This window comes from Terrapene carolina, unplaced genomic scaffold, assembly GCF_002925995.2.
Source record: "Terrapene carolina triunguis isolate 2854851 unplaced genomic scaffold, T_m_triunguis-2.0 Scaffold112, whole genome shotgun sequence".
In the NCBI taxonomy this organism is placed as follows: Eukaryota; Metazoa; Chordata; order Testudines; family Emydidae; genus Terrapene; species Terrapene triunguis.
In genome coordinates this window covers 13,830,659-13,851,604 of record NW_020664463.1, presented here as the reverse complement: position 1 = coordinate 13,851,604, position 20,946 = coordinate 13,830,659, and the positions used below count along the sequence as shown (strand labels likewise).

General features: G+C 38.2%; 1 protein-coding gene across 3 annotated transcripts in view; it reads right to left on the bottom strand.

The window, feature by feature from the left end:
- The window catches only part of ATXN10 (ataxin 10), a 171,568-nt gene that overhangs the window by 12,448 nt on the left and 138,174 nt on the right, over nucleotides 1–20,946 (bottom strand). For 2 of the 3 annotated variants that reach the window (XM_026652251.2, XM_026652249.1), the window contains exon 10: nucleotides 16,814–16,877. In XM_026652251.2, the coding sequence (XP_026508036.1) occupies nucleotides 16,814–16,877 (64 nt within the window). Of the gene's footprint in view, nucleotides 1–11,118; nucleotides 11,388–16,813; nucleotides 16,878–20,946 lie in introns of those variants that run through there. The other variant, XM_026652250.1, reaches the window with a different exon arrangement.

Here is a 20,946-nt window from a genome sequence, read left to right as displayed (position 1 = left end):
TGAGTCTGGGCTGCTCGTGCTGTACGCCAATTTTTAGAACAATACAGTTCGTATTGACCAAGATTTTAAACCATGCCATTAATAGTTTATAAATTAAAAATGTCAGCTCTGTCTGATTTATAGCAGACCTATTTCACTGTTCCTACAACAGTTTCAATAATTTGTAATAATTTCAGAGACAGAAAAGAGATTAACTTAAATATTTTTCTACTCCCCATAACTCTGCACATTTCTTCCTACACTCCCATCCCTAATTCACCCCTTAATTCACTTGGCCTCTTTCTCTTACTATTGAATTTACAGCTTTTTCATGTTATCCCTATGCTTAGAACCTTTCCTAATCCCATGTAGCAAATGATCTCCATCTTCTGACCCATTTCTTCCTCTGACATTCCAATGTAGATCTCCTCTCCAAGATATATGGCTTCTAATTTGGGCCCTATTTTTGTTATTATGTATGTCTAAATTAAAATGCAAGTTCTTCAAGGGAGGAATTTTTAATAAATTGGTAGATCTGAAGGCCAGAAGGGACCATTATGATCATTCTAATCTGACCGCCAGCATAACCCAGGCTATAGACGCTCACTCAGTAATTCATGCTTCAAATCTTCCTATTGAGTTACTGGCTATCTTTTAGAAAGATGTCCAATCTTGATTTAAAGACTTCTAATTATGGAGAATTCACTACGTCACTAGGTAACTTGTTCCAGTGGTTAATTATTCTCACTGTTAAAAAAGTGTGTCTTATTTTACTCCTGGGGAAAATCTGTGCCACTGGGGCACAGAAGAAAAATGCCTCCCCTCCCTCTGCAGATTCTCTCTGCTTCCTTGCAGAAAATGGTTTCTGTGTTCACTCATTCCTCCCAGCAGCTCAGACACTCTGTTTGGGCAGCTGGGGGAGAGGGGTCTGGGGATGCCCCAGGGCGCCCAGAGACATTAGTCCCAGGTGGGCGGGAGGGGAGGGGAGGGGGAGGAGGACAGATATGGAGTTCCCCCTCCCCCTTCCCTGCACAGAGCTGCCAGGGCTCAGTCAGGTCAACCCCCAGAAAATTCCCCTGAGCTGCAGGAAGGTCTGCACCACAGGGGGAGGGAAGGATTTCATGGGAGTGGGTCTGGGTGTGTGGGGGAATGAGGCTCAGTGGGGTGGGGGGTCCGGGTGCAGGGGGGTGAGGCTTAGCGGGGGAGGGGAGACCAGGTTGGGTGCAGGGGGGTCTGGGTTGGGCAGATAGGGGAAGCAGCTCCCTGTACTGTGACTCCTCCCCCACCCATCCACCTGGAAACCATTTATTCATAAATATTTTAAAGATTCTTTTACCCATTTAAATTTAGGTAGTTGACAACAGTTTATTTTGATCATTTCAATATTATTAATTCCTAAAATTTCAGATTGACCTTTGCTTATTTTAAAGCCTGACATATGTCTATATTCCAAAGTCAATTGTTCTATAATGTTTAAGGAAGCTTCTTGATCCTGAAAAATAACAAGACATCGTCAGCATATAAAACTATTTTGTATTCTAATCCAGAAAGTGTTTTGATGCCTTTACCAATGGACAAATTCTCATAATTTATTGCAAGTGGCTCCACTGCCAAAGCAAATAACGGGGGATGTGGGTGAAGATAACAGCCAATCCTGTCTCATACACTTAGACAGATTTTAAAAAAAGAGGATTGATGACCATTAACCACAGCTGATGCTCAACGATGTGTATATAGGGCCAACATGCCCCTATAAAACTGATTTCCAAAACCAAACCTTACCAAAATCTGACTGATATACTCCTACTCCAATCAGTCGAAGGCTTTCTCAGAATCAAAAGAAAACAGCAGACAGGAAGAATTGCTAGAATTAACATCATAGATCAAATTCAGAGTTGTTCTGATATTATCAAATAGATGCCTGCCAGCAATGAATCCAGACTGGTCATGGTGAAAATATTTGGGCAAAATTACACGCAATCTTTTGGCTCGTACCTCAGCATAAATTTTAGCATCCACACTAATTAAAGAAATAGGTCTGTATAATGAGCAATTGGTAAGATCTTTTCTTTCTATATGAATGACCTTAATTTTTGCCTTCTTCCATGAATCTGGAATCTCTTTCCTCTCCAATATAAACAATTCAGTTAAAATAGGGACCAGAACTTGCTTTATTGCTTTATAATACTTCACAGAAAACCCATCGGCACCTGGAGCTTTATTTGATTATAAATACTTAAGAATTGTAACTTCAAATTCATTTGCAGCAATCTGCCTATCAAGAGCTGCAGTCTCAGATATCTACTTATAAGTTCAGGATTTGGATGTTCTGAAGCATACAAAGTATGGAAAAAGCTAGGTTTCAGAGATCTGTTTGATGCCAGTTACTAAATCTCCCTTTTCATGTTTAATCAGAGGGATGGTTGATTTATCTTGCTTAATTTTAACTTTCTAGCTAAAAGCCTACCAGTTTTATTGCCCTTTTCATAGTATAAGTGTTTGCTCAGCCTTGCCTGTTTGTAACAGGTTAATCTCATTTATTTTCTTATACATGCTTTCAGGTCCTGTAGATTTATAACTATCTTCCAAAACAAAGTTCTTTAACCAAACTCTCTTCTTCAGGAGCGCTCATCTTTTTGAGGTATGATGCTTTGTTTATAAAGATTTCCCTCATTACCACCTTTCCAGCATCACAAAGAAATTTTTATTGATCCCTTCCTTATTTCCTTCTATATATTTCTGAAAATCTTCTTCCAGCTCTTTAATTCTAAGGTGGGGGGAGAGGTCTCTTCAACTGCCAGGCCCTTTGTTTTTCCACTGAGTCTCAAACTTCTAATGTAATATATGCAGGGGCATGATCAGACCAAATGATAACTCCCAGATTAGTTTTTTTGACCAAATTAGCCAAGGTCATACTAACAAAAATCATATCAATCCTGGAATAAGATCCATGAGTAGCAGAATAATATGTATAGTGCCTGACATCTAGATTCATCTTCTGCCAGACATCCACCAAAAGAAATTTGCACTTGCTCCTTCCAAATGCCCTGTGTGTACATTCGATCAATCTAAAGTAGAATTAAGCATCTCATTAAAATCCACCCCCATGAATAATATGCCCTTCCCTAAAACTTCCTAAATCTCTAAAAAACTGATCAAAAAGGGTGGTTGCCCTTGACTGGGAGCATATAATTTGACTAAGGTGAGATCCAGATCTTTGATAAACACATTGAATAGCATTGGGCTGACAATAGATTCCTGCAGGATCCCACTAGAAACGTGCCCATTGGGTAATGACTCCCGATGTGCAATTACTTTTTGATATCTATCAGTTAACCAGTTTTTAACCCATTTAATATGTATTCTCATGTTCTCTTTCTTTATGTGAGTGAAAAGTACAAGGTTCACTCATCTAGCAGCATTACAAAGAATTAAAATAATTAAAGGACCAATTTTAATATGGAAATTTTGTCTAGTCAAGCATTCTAGAGCTACTGAGCTACAGCAAACATTTAGGGATATAAGGCTATTTTTGTAACAATGTCTCATATGCCAAAGATTACAAAACTTTAAAAAATTAAGCCATAACCTCTAGTTTGTTTTACTTTTTCCTATACTCAAATCTGTAACACTAGCTTAAAACCATATATATGACAAATTCATTTTTGCTGCTTAGGCTGCCAATTTTTTTAAAATTATGACTTACATTTTTAATAGAAACCCATAATTTATGAGTAACTATAAATCTTTTGGTTTCAGATGAGAAAGAAAAGTCACACTCTTGATCAATTTGAAGTTGAATGCTCCACAGTTATGATGTTCAGTTCTTAAAGTTCTCTCTATCACCATAATCCCCCCTAATATTCCTGACAACTCTACTGAAATATTACCATTATCTTGCAACTATCAAAGATTCAGCGGGTTGTTACATTTACAATTACCTTTAGTTACTGTTATTTAATCATTCAAAACCCCCCGATTTATATCTTTTTCCTTGATACAGAAAAACAAAATTCTTCATAGAAATTCTAACACGTGGCACTAATTCTATCAAATTGTTATTAAAACCAACCAACAAGGTGGAGAGTTGAAGCAATAGGGAAAAAGGCACTGTTAACAAGTTGATTAAATATTGGACAGAGATTCAACTACTGTAGTAACTTTAAGTTTAGTTTTTCTGTTAACTTGCCAGGGAAACATAAGGGCTTTGTGTGTGTCTGAGCATGTGCCGCGTGTGTATAAAGACAGAAACATGTATACTACTTCAGTAGCTTTTCAAAGCCTGGCATGAAAATCTACCAATCTAGGCACAAAATCCACTCAACCCATCCTTCATTTTCTATGATGAGTGATAATAAAACAAGAATATTTTATACTCCCAAGTAGAATAGGACAAGACTGATTTTATACATCTTTCCATCTGTACATTTTTATATCTTTGGTGTGCTAAATATACAGCTGGCTAGGAGAGGATGCTACCACTTCTTTATTTATTTATTACCCTCCTAGCTGGTAAACTTTTGGCACCAGAGCTAATGGACTAGCTAATTTATACCTGAGATGTGTTCACATAACCTGTAACTTACTATTCATAAGCCTCCAGTAGAGTGCAAAGGAAGCTGACTCACATTCAGGACAAAGAACTCTCTTTTTTAGATCTTTAAAATAGTCTTCCTTAGAGTGTGCAAGTCAGCAAAGTACCTAAACACATGCTTATCTTTTAGCACGTGCTTAAGTCTTATTTACTTCAAAGGGACATAAACGTGCTTAAGTGCTTTAGTTGATTCAGAGTCTTTGGGTAACATTTGTGGCGTATTTTCTGTCTCTGCTGTTACTTAGGATTTTCTAATGCGCTGTGACACACAAATAATGAAAACAACTGAAGTGAATGAAAATACTTTCAACAGTGTCATGTACACCAGGTGATGTCCATCAGTGTGAGGAAAAAATTTTGAAGTGAGCATCAGAGGAAATATATTTTGTGAAGTTTTTCCTCTTAGGTTTATGCAACATGGCTGCCATTAGTACAAATCAGGCCAGCTTCAAATTGTGCTACAAGGGAATTTCATGACGATATAACCTAAAACATAAATCTCTACAGATGTTTTTCAGTTTAATTTTTGTTTCATTTTTGGGTGTTTTACACTATTTATTTTTAAAAATAAATGTAGCTGAATGTCAAACTAAATATTTTGAAATGAAAAGTCAAAAAAATTAATTTTCAAATGACCTGTCTAACTTTATTTATTTATATACTGCAAATAGTTTTGGTGCCCCCTCAAAAAAGCATTTTTTGTGTGAATTTACTATTCATCGAAAAAAAATTATCCAACTCTAATTGCAGTAATCAAGACAGAAAGTGTCAGGGGCCTGTAAGAGAGCTTTAGTGATGGAGAAAGAAAGGATTTTGGAAATATTATGGAGAAAGAAGTAGCAAGATTTGAACATGGTCTAGATGTGTGGTGCAAGCGTCAGAAAAGAGTCAAAGATGGCCCTCAGTTTACTGGCCTAAGCAACAGGGAAAATGGCATTGCTGTCAACAGTGACTGAAAATAGGATAAGGCTGGAAGGATTGGGGAGAAAAAATGCCATGTTCAGCTTTGCCTATGTTAAGTCTGACATTTCTGGAGAGACATGCAAGAGGAGATGTCAAAAAAGACAGGTTGAAATATGGAAGGTTGTTGCAGAAGGCATTCCATTCTTAAAACTATTTTTGGACCACTCCTTTAAAAAAGAATTTTTGGGTCTCAAATTTCTCATGCTTAGTCTCAGCCCAGAGAGGGATATTTTTTTTTTTTATAAAGAGGGCTGAAGGAAAATCAAGCAAGCTATTTGAGTAATAACACAGTGAAATATATTTTCTCTGTTTCATCTTTTGGTGCTCTGTAGTAACTCAAAATCCACTTTCTTTCAGGAATTCAAGCTTGTCATGGATTTAAGTCATCGAAAGAGGATTAGGTCAGAGGACAAATATGACAAAATTTGGTTTAGAAATAATGAGTTATTAACTTTAATTCCTTACTTTTACATGCATGAGTTGGTGTTTTCGGAGATTATTCTTCTGAAGGGACTTACAAAATTATGTGTGCAAGAAGGTCCTCACAAATGTTATAATATACTGGCATTACTTGGTCCGGAGCAGCACAAGTAGTACCCTGTGTACTGTGCTAATGGTCATAGTTGGTACAGGTAGGAATTATGAAAAAGGGTGAGGGATTTCAACCACACAGACTTCCAAATATACATCTCTTCCTGGGTGTAACATGGCAGGTTTATATGTTCTAAAGAAGGCTTGAACTTTACTTACTTACTTATTTACTCAGGGTAAGCACAGCTCAAAACCTTTTTTGGTATGGAAGATTCATAGTATAAATGCATCCTGGGATGAACAAACTACAGGAAGCACAGTGAACTGCAATGCTATCCAGAGATCTAGGTTTTATTTTTTAATCCAATTAATCTAATCTCCAAGGACATTAATAAGAGCAAAAACAAAATATGATTGCCAGCATCACTAACCTGGAGGAATACCATCACAAATTATACCCTGTCTAGATGTTATAAAATATAGAACCTTGTGGGTGGTTCAGTACCGGGATAAAATACCTCTAAGAAATAACTATATACACACATATATGTATCACCTTTCATCCAAAGACCTCAAAATGCTTGGCAATTGTTAACTAATTATACCTCACAACAGTCCAAGAAGGAGATGAGTATCAACTCCATTTTATATAGGAGTAAACTGAAGTACAGGAGGTTAAGAGGCCTGACCAGCTTCAAACTGCCAGTCAATGGCATTTGGGCACAGAACTCAGGAATCTTTACTCCCAACATGATGTCCTAATCATTAGACTTCAGAGGAAAAAATAGTTATAAAAACAAGGTATTTTTCATCTACAGAATCTCTTCCCTGAACTGCCAATCACACTTCTTCCCTTGCTGTTTAGTTTTTTCATATTCAGAAGGACCTTGAATTGAAAGGGGAGAGTGCACTCATTTATCACAGTGACAGGACAGGTAAGAATTATTTGTGCAGCTGGTAGAGGAAGGACATTCTGTATTCTCTCTCTCTCTTTCTCAAAAAAAAAGAAAAAAAAATCCTGTAAAAGAAAATAAAAAACCCAAGCTAACTGCAGAATTTGTATGAACATTTAAATTCACCAAACTCAGGAAATTCTCAGTTAAGCTGCTCAAACACCATCCTTAATTCTCAGATGTTAGCGCCTAGAAGACCCAAACAAGGCTACGGCCTCACTATACAAGGCACTGTACAAAGACACGGTAAGAGACACTCCTGCCACAGACAGTTTACAATCTCAGGAGACAAGTTAAAATGTTGGCGAAAGGAAGTATCACCAGCCTATTTTACATATGGAAAATTGATGCAAAGGGAGTTTGGGGATGGGATTTTCAAAGCTGCCCAAAAGTGCTGGGTGCCCAGCTCTCAATCACTTTGAATAGGAACTGGGCATCTAATTCCCTTAGGTGCTTTTGATAAACCCACTCTAAGTGACTTGCCCAATGTCACATAAGAAGTTGGTGGCGCAGTACAGCTGGGAATGGAGTCTGGACGTCCTGAGTCAGAGGCCACTGCCTTTACTACAAAATCATCTTTCCTGTCTGAAGACTGGAAGCCTTACATTTTATCTGCAAGAATCTTCACACCCTCTGGCCCCTTAGTGGCAGGAGTGTTTGGGGAGCGGGCAAGTGACCTTCCTCACTGAAAGGAGTCTTTGTGGGTAGCAATGGTTCACCTATTAGCACAGCAACAAACAACACTGCTGAGGTCTGCTGGGACCCATTTGAATCCGGCATGCTGGTGTTTCCGCAGGAAAGATGGCATAGTGCAACCACATCTCTCAGGAAGCCCTGTAGCATGGAAGATTGAGGGCTTGACATTTGAGCTGCTCACTATGGATTAGCACTTATATGAAAACCACAGAGAAAGTGTAGCAGCAAGCCGAGATTCTGCCTATTAAAGGAAGGGAAAGGAATCAGCCCTAATGCTCAAAAAGTGTTCAGGTTACTGTTCAAGGAATGGGTGTAATTTTGTACCAATTCCAGCTCCTGGATAAATCAGTTCAGCTATGCATAAACGCAAGACATATGCAGAAGGATTTATATTAAAGTCTGTGTAGCCACCATAACCAAAAACCTTTCAGAATTGCTGGGTTTTTAAAAATCTCACAAAGAGGAGTTGAATTTGGCAGGCTTGGCAAGATAGTGCTTTCCTTTTTGGCTGCCACCCTTTTTATTTTCTTCCTAGTCTAACCCACTCAGCTGCCATCTTGTTTCGCCATTGGCACTACTGGCCAGAGGGGCCAATCCCTGATCTAATCCATCACATTCAGGGTCCTCTCTTCTCCTTCCAGATCCTGCCCCTTTCCAGCCCACCAGGTTTCCATCAACAGCCTTTACCTCCTGGCTGAGTCACCAACAAATTATTGCTTTCAAACCCTCAAGGAGTGTGATGCCAATCAGTACTGGTTTATAAACAACACAATATTAATAATTCTATGTGCTAAAGAATGAGAGCAGCAGCAACACAGCATGAAATAGCACACACGGTACAGAGGCAATAACCCAGAGCTGCCCCCAGGGGGAGACATGCCCACTAAGACCAGGAGATTTGAGTATAATTGTAGGTAGAGAACCACTGGTCTACAGGAAGCCGGGTAAGGATAGTGTGTTTCAAATGGGAAGATCTTGGTTTGTAGACAATGATTGGGAGAGTACTGGTACTGTTTTCTCCCTGTGCACGCACCATGTTAGGTGAAATACTATTGTCCTGTCTATGCCTATGAAAATATAGAATTGAGTAATGCACCTAAAAATTGTTGATCGCATTGAGAGAGTCTGTGGCAAGCTTTTCAAAGAAAGGCAACGTACTAGAGATAGCCACATTTATGTGAAAAAGCCCAACTATATGATGGCTCACTCTAAAAATTTAATAACCCTTCTATTTTTGCTTTCTACTGGCTTCTATTCAGCGATGAGGCTTTTTCACAGTATGTGGCCTGTTTTAGGTTGCACTCTGTAACTCTGAAATAAAACGTCTGTCAATTCCCCCAAAAGTCTTTCCTGGCATTTTACAAAAACAAGCTGCCATTGTTGTAGAGCATAGCAACTTGATTTCTTCTAGCTTTAGCCAGAGGTTTCATGAACCACAATTATACTAGCTGCTGCCATGAAGTCAAAAATATTTTGAATCTACCTCTCAGATAACTTTCAGACTGAATATAATGGTAGAAGTTTAAAAGGGAGAATCTGAAAATTAGCTTTTATTTATATTTTCTATATTTTTATCCATTATCCAAACTAAGGGCTGTGTGTGTGTGTGGATTCACAGCAACCACTGGAATAAGAAAGCCTAAAGTAACCACAGGTTTCCCTTTCAATAATGCTGCCAATTCTTGTTTCTCATAAGTGCCCAGCTGCGCGATTACTAAAAAAAAGGCAGTCCCTATTTTTCCTTCAAGTATTACTGCACTTTTGGTTACAGAAAATTTTGCCAGATTGGAGTTCATATAACACAGACACTTACTGTACAGGTCATTCAAGTTAAAGAGACTTTCTGTTGTATTCAGCCAGATGTAAAACAGCATATTAGCAGAATTGTAAAAATCTTCATTCTAATACATCCATACAAAATCTGAACACATTTTGAAAAACACTATATATTCAGACCTGTATTTCACTTTTTAGTTTGGAAACAGAGTTTTGGAAGTAGTGGCTTATTCAACAGAATTATGTAATTCAGAAATAAAATTCAAGACAATTACAGAGATGCGTTAACTTTAAATGGCAGAACTTACCAATTGTTATCAAACTGCAATAACTTTGATAGACCAATTAATCCTACTATAAGTATAGGGAAAAAATCTGTTGACTTTTTCCACAGACAACCACTGTCTCTCTAGAACGTGTGCAGTATGCTTCTGGTACTCCTAAATGCCAGAAACAGAGCACAAAACAAATAGAGAGCAAGCCACAGGGCACTCTATTGCTAATTAAAAATGTATTGAAAAGTCCTCAAAAACATGCTTGCCACCCTAAATAAAAGTCATTACAAAGGTATTCATGGGAAGTTATGGCACAGCAAAATTCTGCTTAGAGTGGCCTTTGTCAAGGCAACTTTGAGTTAGGCGACTCCAGTAAATATATGCTACTTTCAAGTTTACCTTAAAATAGACCTTTTAGACCAAAACACTGAGCCCAAAGAATCCCTTTGGTAATTAAGTAGGAAAGGATTACATTTCCTTAAGAAGAAGAAGAAAATAGTTTCTAACTGGACGTACGTCAGGTATGCACTTATAGCTTTTTTTTTTTTTTTTTACAGGGAAAAAAAGAATTTGTAGAGGTTTTCTCTGCAAAAATTATGGAATCTTTTACCACAAGAATTACATAGAAAATGCAATTCTCTTTTGATGATTTTGTGTGTCAAATTTGGAGATTGAATTCAATTAGTGAAATATAGAACATAGGAATGTTAGACCTGCTTTAAGTGGAAATCAAAATGCAACCTTAACTACAGAATCATTACAGATGCCTTCACAATAAATATCAAAAATAAAAATAGATATCATGCAATGTTTAGTAGGAAATATAAGCGGTTTTCCTATAAAAAAGGAATCTGAGTATAACCTACTGGGAAAGGCTCAACCCAAGAGAAATCTGAGAAATGCAGCCAAGTATTTAAGTTAAACCACAAAAATAGGCATTGGGACTGTAAAAGTGAATTTTGGGAAATGCCCTTTATATAAAGTTCTCAGGTGTTTCTGTAAACCCCTGAAGGAGTAATATTGTGAGCAGCTGAACAACTCTTGCAAGGTGACAAGAACTCAGCTCTCAGTGAAGTCAATGAGTGTTGAGGGCATTCTTCAATTTTCACAATCTAGCCCTAAATCCTCACCTGACTGCTGAAGAGTGCAGTTAGAGCTATAGCTAGGAATGGCTCTATAATTGTATCTTATCATGCATTTATATGATTTCATTGTTTGTTTTTCTCATGAAGTGATTTTACACAAAATGCTTTTTAAATTAAAAAATGGACTATATATTTACACGACATTACAGACCTGATTTTTTATTTTTATTTTTTTTTAATCATGGAAAGAAATCATAGGTGTTTAAATGAAACTCAATCTTGCCACTCTTGTGGACAAAATGAAAAACATGCAGGGATAACAATTTAGCAAGATGAAGCCTGAAATCCTTAGGGTTTTCATATTCTAAAGACTTTTTAAAACAATTTTTAACTCTGGTTGCTCCTAGGCATTGTACATTTATAAGAGTGATTAGATTCTGTCAAATGTTTAATTCAGTTGGAGATGGTTATGTGTCCTTTCTATATACAGCAAAGACTTGAAAGGAACTTAGGCGAATGGTTCTGGTGAGACTGCCTTCAAAATGTATTATGACATCAAGGAAAACGGCAACACAATTACAAGTGATCATGTATAATGAGCTTTCTGTCAGTCTAAAAATCTATCAGAACAGCCACACAAGCACTTGCAATTAAAAAAAGAAATAAAAAGAAAGGGAAGACAGACCAAGTGTCTTTGGATCAGAGTCGCAATTTTGGCAAAAAAATTTTTTTTTTTTTTAAAGTGGAAATGGGCCGGCTGTCTAATCTCAGTAAAGGTGGATTTTTTGCTTACAGACAGGGTAGATAAAATGTGTTCCAAATTGAGGTTGAAAATAAAATCTCCCTAGATTATTATAATTTAAAGATACATTAATCTGTTTTACACTCATATTTGATCAACAAACATGATCTAGCCTTAGTGCTCAGATGTAGCAGAATGTACTACAAAGCAGGAGACCAGAAACTAATTCTGAACTCTTCCTCTTGCTCCCCCAATAAGACACGCTGGGAATGCATCACACATGGAATGCTTGGAAGAGGAGGGGGAATTCAAATTCATGCTGCATAACAGCATTAAAGGAGCACTTGACCTTAAGGATAAAGGTGGTCTCCTGAGGTCTGTACACAAGTGAAAGGGAGGGTGGAGGACACCATTATGAAAGGGCAGGTTCAGATACTTAATTTCATAAGCCAGGCAGCTTCCAATCTCTTATTTGAAATGGATCCATCACTCATGTGTGAGAATATGATGGTAGGGAGAGAAACTGTGACTAAACATGGTCAGATATTTGAGGCTGAGAAAGTCCTGAAGGCAGTAGCCAAAAATAGAGAATCAAAATAATAATTTTGACCATTTCAGAAAAGTTTGTCACAGCAAAGCAGGACCTTACTACCCACCCACCATTTAAAAAAAAAGTTATTGAATTTTGTATGTTTATAAGAATGCATTTAAGCAATAAGAAGGCAAAACAGAACCAAGTGCTAACTAACATGAAAGGAAAGGTTAATGCAACATTAATATCCCAATAACAACTCCACAAGAGTGAGAAAATTCAGGGTTAATGTACCCACAGCAATCTGAACACTGCCCCCTTGTGTGTATGCATAACAAGTCTGTGATGAAAGCTCATATTAAAAGGTGTTACTACATTAGATAAACCTTTAAATTCAAGCAAGTGGCATTTCATCCTCTCTCCAAAGTGTTACAATGTCTATAATTGCACTCATAAATAGTCAATTATATCAAGATGTATGGAAAAATATTACATTAGCTAAAATTTTATAAATAACTGAGCTTTGTTAAGAACATAAAAATGGCTATAACGGGTCAGACCAACGGTGCAATTAGTCCAGTATCCTGTCTTCCAACAGCAGACAATGACAGGTGCTTCAAAGGGAATGAACAGAACAGAGCCATTGTCAAGTGATCCATCCCCTGTTGTGGAGTCCCAACATCTGCCGGTCAGAGACATGGGGTTGCGTCCCTGAGCATCTTGGCTAATAGTCACTGATGGACCTATCCTCCATGAACTTATAAAATTCTGTTTTGCACACAGAGTTATATTTTTGGCCTTCACAATATACCTGACAACAAGTTTGACAGGTTTACTGTGCGTTTTGAAGTACTTATTTTTATTCGTTTTAAACCCGCTGCCTATTAATTTCATCAGTTGACCCCTGGTTCATGTGTTACATGAAGGAGTAAATAACACTTCCTTATTCACTTTCTCCACACCATTCATGATTTTATAGACCTCCATTCTGTCCACCCTTTGTTATCTCTTTTCTAACCTGAACAGTCCCCAAGTCTTTTTAAATTTTCCATACCCCAATCATGTTTGTTGCCTCTCTCTCTACCTTTTCCAATTCTAATACATCTTTTTTTGAGCTGAGGCGACCAGAACTGCATGAAGTATTCGAAGTGTGAGCATACCATGGATTTATATGATATTTACTGTCTTCTTATCCATACCTTTCCTAATGGTTCCTAACATTCTTTTAGTGTTTTAGACTTCCACTGTGCATTGAGTGATTGTTTTCAGAGAACTATTCACAATGACTCCAAGATCTCTTTCTTGAGTGGCAACAGTTAATTTAGACCCCATCATTTTCTATGTATAGCTGAGTTCAGACCTTCCAATGTGCATTACTTTGCATTTATCAACACTGAATTTCATCTGCCATTTTGTTGCCCAGTCACCCAGTTTTATGAGATCCCTTTATAACTCTTTGGAATCTGTTTTGGACTTAACAATCTAGATTATTTTTGCACCATCAGCAAATTTTGCCACTGCACTGTTTACCCCTTTTCCCAGATCATTTATGAATATGTTGAACAGCAGTCGTCCCACTACAGATTCTTGGGGGAACCCACTATTTACCTCTCTCCATTGTGAAAAGTGACCACTTATTCTTTGTTTCCTATCTTTTAACCAGTTACTGATCCATGAGAGGACCTTCCCTCTTAACCCATGACTGCATACTTTGCTTAAGAGCCCTTGGTGAGGGACCTTGTGAAAGGCTTTCTGAAAATCCAAGTACACTACACCCACTGGATCACCCTTGTCTACATGTTTGTTGACCCCCTCAAAGAATTCTAATAGATTGGTGAGGCATGATTTCCCTCTACAAAAGCCATGTTAACTCTTCCCCAACAAAGCATGTTCATCTGTGTTTCTGATAATTCTGTTCTTTACTACAGTTTCAACCAATTTGCCTGATACTGAAGTTAGGTTTACTGGCCTGTAATTTCCAGGATCTCCTCTGGAGCTTTTTTTTAACAAATCGGCATCACATTAGCTACCCTCCAGTTAATTGGTACCAAAGCTGATTTAAGTGATAGGTTAACCATAGTTATGCAATGAAATTATGATGAAAATTAGAATGCTTTTCACAGTTTTGTTCTTTGTTTTACCATATTTGCTGCAGGTGGGTTTTTACTCTGAAGTTAATTTGTTAATCTGAATTAACTTTTTAAAAAATATAAAAAATAAAAAACAAAACCTAACTGTAGTCTAGAAGCTGTGGTCAGGTTTGGCTGGACTCTAAAAATGACCTCTGAGGATGGTAAACAGACTGTATTGTCAGTCTGTTCAGGATCTGCACATCACATGTCGGTAATCATGTTGGCTATAGTCACTGGATCAAATGTTGTTAGTTATCCTAATATGCTGTCTAGAGATGACTTACCACCTCACAACTGATTGCGACAATTAGTGGGTACCTAGATGTTGCTCTGACAATAAAATTGCCATGATAAAAATCTCTTGGACATTTTTAAAGTAGTTTCCTTCAAGTTATAATCCTCCTGAGTTTTGCAGTTGCTGCTCTTTAGGGATGCTGCTGTTTTTAAGCCACAAAAAAAAGCCCCTATAATGCATCACTTGCACTGTTCATATCATACCAGTCCAATAATCTGCGTCATTAATTGACTTAACTATTTTTTCCCTCACATAAATTGCCACATAAGTCTCTGAGTTGAGAACTATTTTTCCACTAGTCAGATTTAATACGTGTGTAAAATTGATGGACTGCTTACTATTCTATCTACTTATTTCAGTTCACTGGACAAGTGTCAATTGAAGCAAAAGCACTGAGGTCAGTTACAATGACCAAGTATGGTCTTAATTCAGATTTCTATTACGAATCCCAATCCAGAGCTCTAACAGTGAACAAGGGATATTGAGGATGTTAAAAAACAAGACATAGGTCCCGATTCAAGAAACACTCCAAGTTCACTCCAATTCAGGAAAGCACTTAAGGACATGCTTAACTTGAAGCATGTTAAGTCTCACTGACTTCTATGGCATAAATGTAAGCATGTCTTTAAGTGCTTTCCTGGATCAGGGCCTTAGAGTATGTCTACACTGCAATAAAACATCCACAGCCCCTAGGTCAGCTGACTATGGCTCGGGCAAGGGGGGGCTAAAAAAAACGATGTAGACATTTAGGCCTGGGCTAGAAGCTGGGGTCTGGAACTCCACAAGGGGGGATGGATTTCAGAGCCTGGGCTTGAGCCCAAATGACTACATTGCCTTTTTCAGCACAGCAGCCTGAGTCACCCAAAAGCCTGAGTCAATTCACACCGGCTCTGAAACTGGGAGCTGGAGATTATTTATTGCAGTATAGTGACACCCTGAGAGTCACAAACCATCCACAGGGTGACAATCCTAGTCCCATTGATGTCAATGGCAAAACTCAAATTGACTTCAATGGGGTAGGATTTAATCCATAATCTCCCTAGAGCATTATCTGACTCTATTTTACGCACAGGCCAAGATAAAGCATTCCCAGGAATTTGTCTTGAACGCTTTAAAAATAACGCTACCCAAGCCTCTGTCTGGATGCTGTTCGGCTGAGGGTGAGGAAGGGTCTTGTTCACTTAAGCTATTGATTTAAAAAAAAAAAAGTTCAAATTGCATTTTTGATGTTATGTTGTACATGTATGTATTTTTCAGTTCATATAGTATTCAGAAACAACATTAGCACAAAACATCAAGTGATCAAAAGGGCATCCTCAATTTTACGAACAAGGTCAAAGACTCAGTAATGAAAAATAGAAATTTCTAAGGATGTTCAGGTATTACCCTAACTAGGACTTTTTTTTTTTAAATCAACTCTTTCGCTTTCATGTCCTAATATGAAATCAACTCTTTGGCAGGGTGATTTGTAATGCCTTGTACAGTAGCCTGGAGTATTTGCATTATACAGATTAGTAGGAGCTACCACAGAGGTAGGCAACCTATGGCACGTGTGCCAAAGGCAGCAAGCGAGCTGATTTTCAGTGGCACTCACACTGCCTGGGTCCTGGCCACCGGTCTGGGGGCTCTGCATTTTAATTTAATTTTAAATGAAGCTTCTTAAACATTTAAAAAACCTTATTTACTTTACATACAACAATAGTTTAGTTATATATTATAGACTTATAGAAAGAGACCTTCTAAAAATGTTAAAATGTATTACTGGCACTCGAAACCTTAAATTAGAGTGAATAAATGAAGACTCGGCACACCACTTCTGAAAGGTTGCCGACCCCTGAGCTACAGTTTAAGAACAGGTTATACTCAAAATGACCACAGTCAATGATTAAATCTGAGACCTTAATGTAAATCCAGGAGAAAACACCTGTTCAGTGACATTGGATACAACGCTCAACTCCGAAGATTATCAGAGGTAGGCCAACTCATACATACACCTCTACCTTGATATAACGCTGTCCTCAGGAGCCAAAAAATCTTACTGCGTTATAGGTGAAACCGTGTTATATCGAACTTGGTTTGATCCGCTGGAGTGTGCAGCCCCGCCCCCCCGGAGCACTGCTTTACTGCATTATATCCGAATTCGTGTTATATCCGGTCGCGTTATATCGGGGTAGAGGTGTATATGCATACAATGTCCCCCCAGTTATGTTATAGGAGAATATACATTATTTAGTCTGTTACAACTTCACTTAAAGGATACAAGGGTTGTTGTCATCAATACTGCAGTTGTCCAGGATCAGTGGAATTCCATCTAATCGATAAACCTGAATTAAAACAAATTTTCTTAATTTAATACAATTCTCAATATTGTTGGCGGCAAAGAATGAAAGAAATAACAAATAGAGACTGCAAAGATACAACAGACCCAGGGCGCCTGCACATTAGTTTAACTAAAAGTATGTGATACATGTTAAGCCAAATTGTAAAGAAAAAAAGTTATTTTTAAACATAAATATAATAAAATATTCACACAAACGTACATTAATTTTACACGCCTCCTACTTCTAATATTTGTCTTAATGAGATATGTCCTTGTATGGCTCATGTCTGACACACTAAATTGAAAACCTATGCTTCTGAATAGATTAAAAACCCCACGAACAAGTATGTTTACATAATATACATTTACATACTACTGGTGTGAAAACTCTAAGCTTTGTTTTAATTCTGGAAAACTTGATTTCCAACTGAGATTGGTGAGGCAAGTAGATCAAAGAGAGTGCAACCATCTTTTAGATTCACAGCCCAGAGACAGGTTTATACTTTTCTAAACAAAAGATGCAGATCTTTTATCTGCATCATGTAAAACAAAAAAATCACAAATTTACTCTGCACCATGGATACCCTTTTCAATTAAAAAAAAAAAAAAAAAAAAAAAAAAAAAAAGGGGGGGGGAGGGAGATAAAAGACTGAAATGTGAATCTCAACAGTATAACAGCAAATAATAACTAAATTAAGAGATTAATTTAACAAAATACCACTTTTATGAACCCCACTCCATACAATATTAGTATAGAATTTCAATGATTACATGAGAAAGTAACAACAGCAGAAACAGACAGAGACTGTAACTGACATAACTTACACTGGTCTACAATTTTTGAGAAGTCGTCTGCTTCAGAGATAAAATGTGCTATTTATTATGTATTTTGATGTGCTGAATTCAAATATGACAATTAAAACAACTGATTGGCTACTGTTTCTAGAATATTTAAGTTTTTACATTTTATGTCTATGTATATTGTGTAGATAGTAGAGTTTTAATCAAATTGTAAACCTAGGTCTTTTCATGTGTTTATGGTTGCTTTACATGATAATATTTCACCTGTCCTGTTTATGTAACACTTTAAAAATCAGCAAAAGGGTTATATAAATAAAATTTATTATGAAACAAAAGGCAAAAAACTATTATGTACATAGTTTAGTCCTATTCAGTGTCTACTCGGCGCTTCTTGGCTTGTCTCTTGTATTCATTAAATGGAGCATCTCTTGTCACTGTCCAGCAATAGTCTGCAAGCATTGATGGGCTCCATTTGCCCTGATAGCGTTTCTCCATTGTTGCAATGTCCTGGTGAAATCGCTCGCCGTGCTCGTCGCTCACTGCTCCGCAGTTCGGTGGAAAAAAAATCTAGATGAGAGTGCAAAAAATGTATCTTTAGTGACATGTTGCAACCAAGGCTTTTGTATGCCTTGAGGAGGTTTTCCACCAACAACCTGTAGTTGTCTGCCTTGTTGTTTCCGAGAAAATTTATTGCCACTAACTGGGAAGGCTTTCCATGCCATCTTTTCCTTGCCACGCAGTGCATGGTCAAATGCATCATCTCGAAGAAGTTCACGAATCTGAGGACCAACAAAGACACCTTCCTTTATCTTAGCTTCACTTAACCTTGGAAATTTTCCCCGGAGGTACTTGAAAGCTGCTTGTGTTTTGTCAATGGCCTTGACAAAGTTCTTCATCAGACCCAGCTTGATGTGTAAGGGTGGTAACAAAATCTTCCTTGAGTCAACAAGTGGTGGATGCTGAACACTTCCTCCCAGGCTCCAATGACTGTCGGAGTGGCCAATCTTTCTTGATGTAGTGGGAATCTCTTGCACGACTATCCCATGTGCAGAGAAAACAGCTGCACTTTGTGTATCCAGTCTGCAGACCAAGCAAGAGAGCAACAACCTTCAAATCGCCACAAAGCTGCCACTGATGTTGATCACAGTTTATGCACCTCAAAAGTTGTTTCATGTTGTCATAGGTTTCCTTCGTATGGACTGCATGACCAACTGGAATTGATGGCAAAACATTGCCATTATGCAGTAAAACAGCTTTAAGACTCGTCTTCGATGAATCAATGAACAGTCTCCACTCATCTGGATCGTGAACGATGTTGAGGGCTGCCATCACACCATCGATGTTGTTGCGGGCTACAAGATCACCTTCCATGAAGAAGAATGGGACAAGATCCTTTTGACGGTCACGAAACATGGAAACCCTAACATCACCTGCCAGGAGATTCCAATGCTGTAGTCTGGAGCCCAACAGCTCTGCCTTACTCTTGAGTAGTTCCAAATCCCTGACAAGGTCATTCAGTTCACCTTGTGTTATGAGGTGTGGTTCAGAGGAGGAGGACGGGAGAAAATGTGGGTCCTGTGACATTGATGGTTCAGGACCAGAAGTTTCATCCTCTTCCTCTTCCTCGTCTGACTCAAGTGAGAATGATTCTGGTGCATCAGGAACCGGCAGTCCTTCTCCGTGGGGTACTGGGCGTATAGCTGATCGAATGTTTGGATAATGCACAGTTCACTTTTTCTTCTTTGACACACCTTTCCCAACTGGAGGCACCATGCAGAAGTAACAACTGCTGGTACGATCTGTTGGCTCTCTCCAAATCATTGGCACTGCAAAAGGGATAGATTTCCTTTTCCTGTTCAACCACTGGCGAAGATTTGTTGCACAAGCATTGCAGCATATGTGTGGGGCCCACCTCTTGTCCTGATCTCCAATTTTGCAGCCAAAATAAAGGTGATAGGCTTTCTTAACCATAGTGGTTATACTGCGCTTTTGTGATGCAAAAGTCACTTCACCACAAACATAGCAGAAGTTAGCTGCACTGTTCACACAAGTACGAGGCATCTCTGCTCACTCTGGCTAAACAGAAATGTGTCCCTTTGCAAAATCAAACACTGACAAATAAGAGAGCACGACACTGTATGATTTCTAGAGCTGATATAGGGCAATTTGTTCAGCAGAGTGATGTAAGCTTCGTTATGATTGCACCATCCATGGCTTCTAGGAATAACATGATGCAATTCATATCATGTATGATGCAATACCAGCTTCAGATTGCATCATTCATTGTTTTGCCTAAAAAGCAAGTACTGTCCAAACCCAGTCATAGATTTATTCATAGATCCAGTCAAAGATTTATTTCAGAAGCATTTTGGCTGTAGAGCAGTGTTATAGACCAATTTACAAATTGGCCTTCCCTCAACAGAAGATGCCAACTGAGTCCTAGAAAGAAAGACAGAAAGAAAGAAATATAAGTATGTATTGAGTATTATTTAGATATGTTAGGACATGTCAGTTCTGAGAAGTAGTAACTGCTAAATCAGACTGAACACTGAAATTATGTAGTCCAAAAGTTGCACAGCAGAGGTCAAATTCACTGCTGCTGGCAGATGCGCAATTTCATTGGCATTAATGGAGATTTATCTGCTCACACCAGGAGTATATCATATCTCAGATGTTTATTTTGTCTAAGGATGAAATTCACCTTTGTGTCGAGGGCCCAGAAAAATGCTCAGTGACTGCATGTGGGATATAGGAGGGGTTTAGCACCCCTGTAGTGCACCGAGGAAGTATGATTATATCCAGTTAGGAAGTTGCATGGATGGGCTCTGAAAAGAGTATTATTTAGTCACCTGTAGCCAGAAGGATAATGGTTGTGTCTGAGAGTTTTAGTTGTGACAGTGGTGAAGAGTAGGGAAAAAATAAGAGGCCCTTAGGCTCTGCTAGGGATACAACAAACCCGCTTTCTCTGTGGGCTGTAGGAGGAGGAGGCAAAAAGGCAAGACTGACATCCCTCATATTATACCAGAATGCAGTATTTTCTTATAAAGTGCATGGAAGTTGTTATTACTGATTATTACTAGTTTACATGAACATTCACAAGGCCCAAAGAAAGCATAAGTAACAGGAATTTAGACTACTGCTAGACTTAAATTCAGACACCTCTAAAGTTGGCCCCATTACTCAGAATGTAAGCTCTTTGTGGCAAGCAATATCGTGTGAGTGAGTGAGAGAGAGAGAGAGAGAGAGAGAGAGAGAGAGAGAGAGAGAGAGAG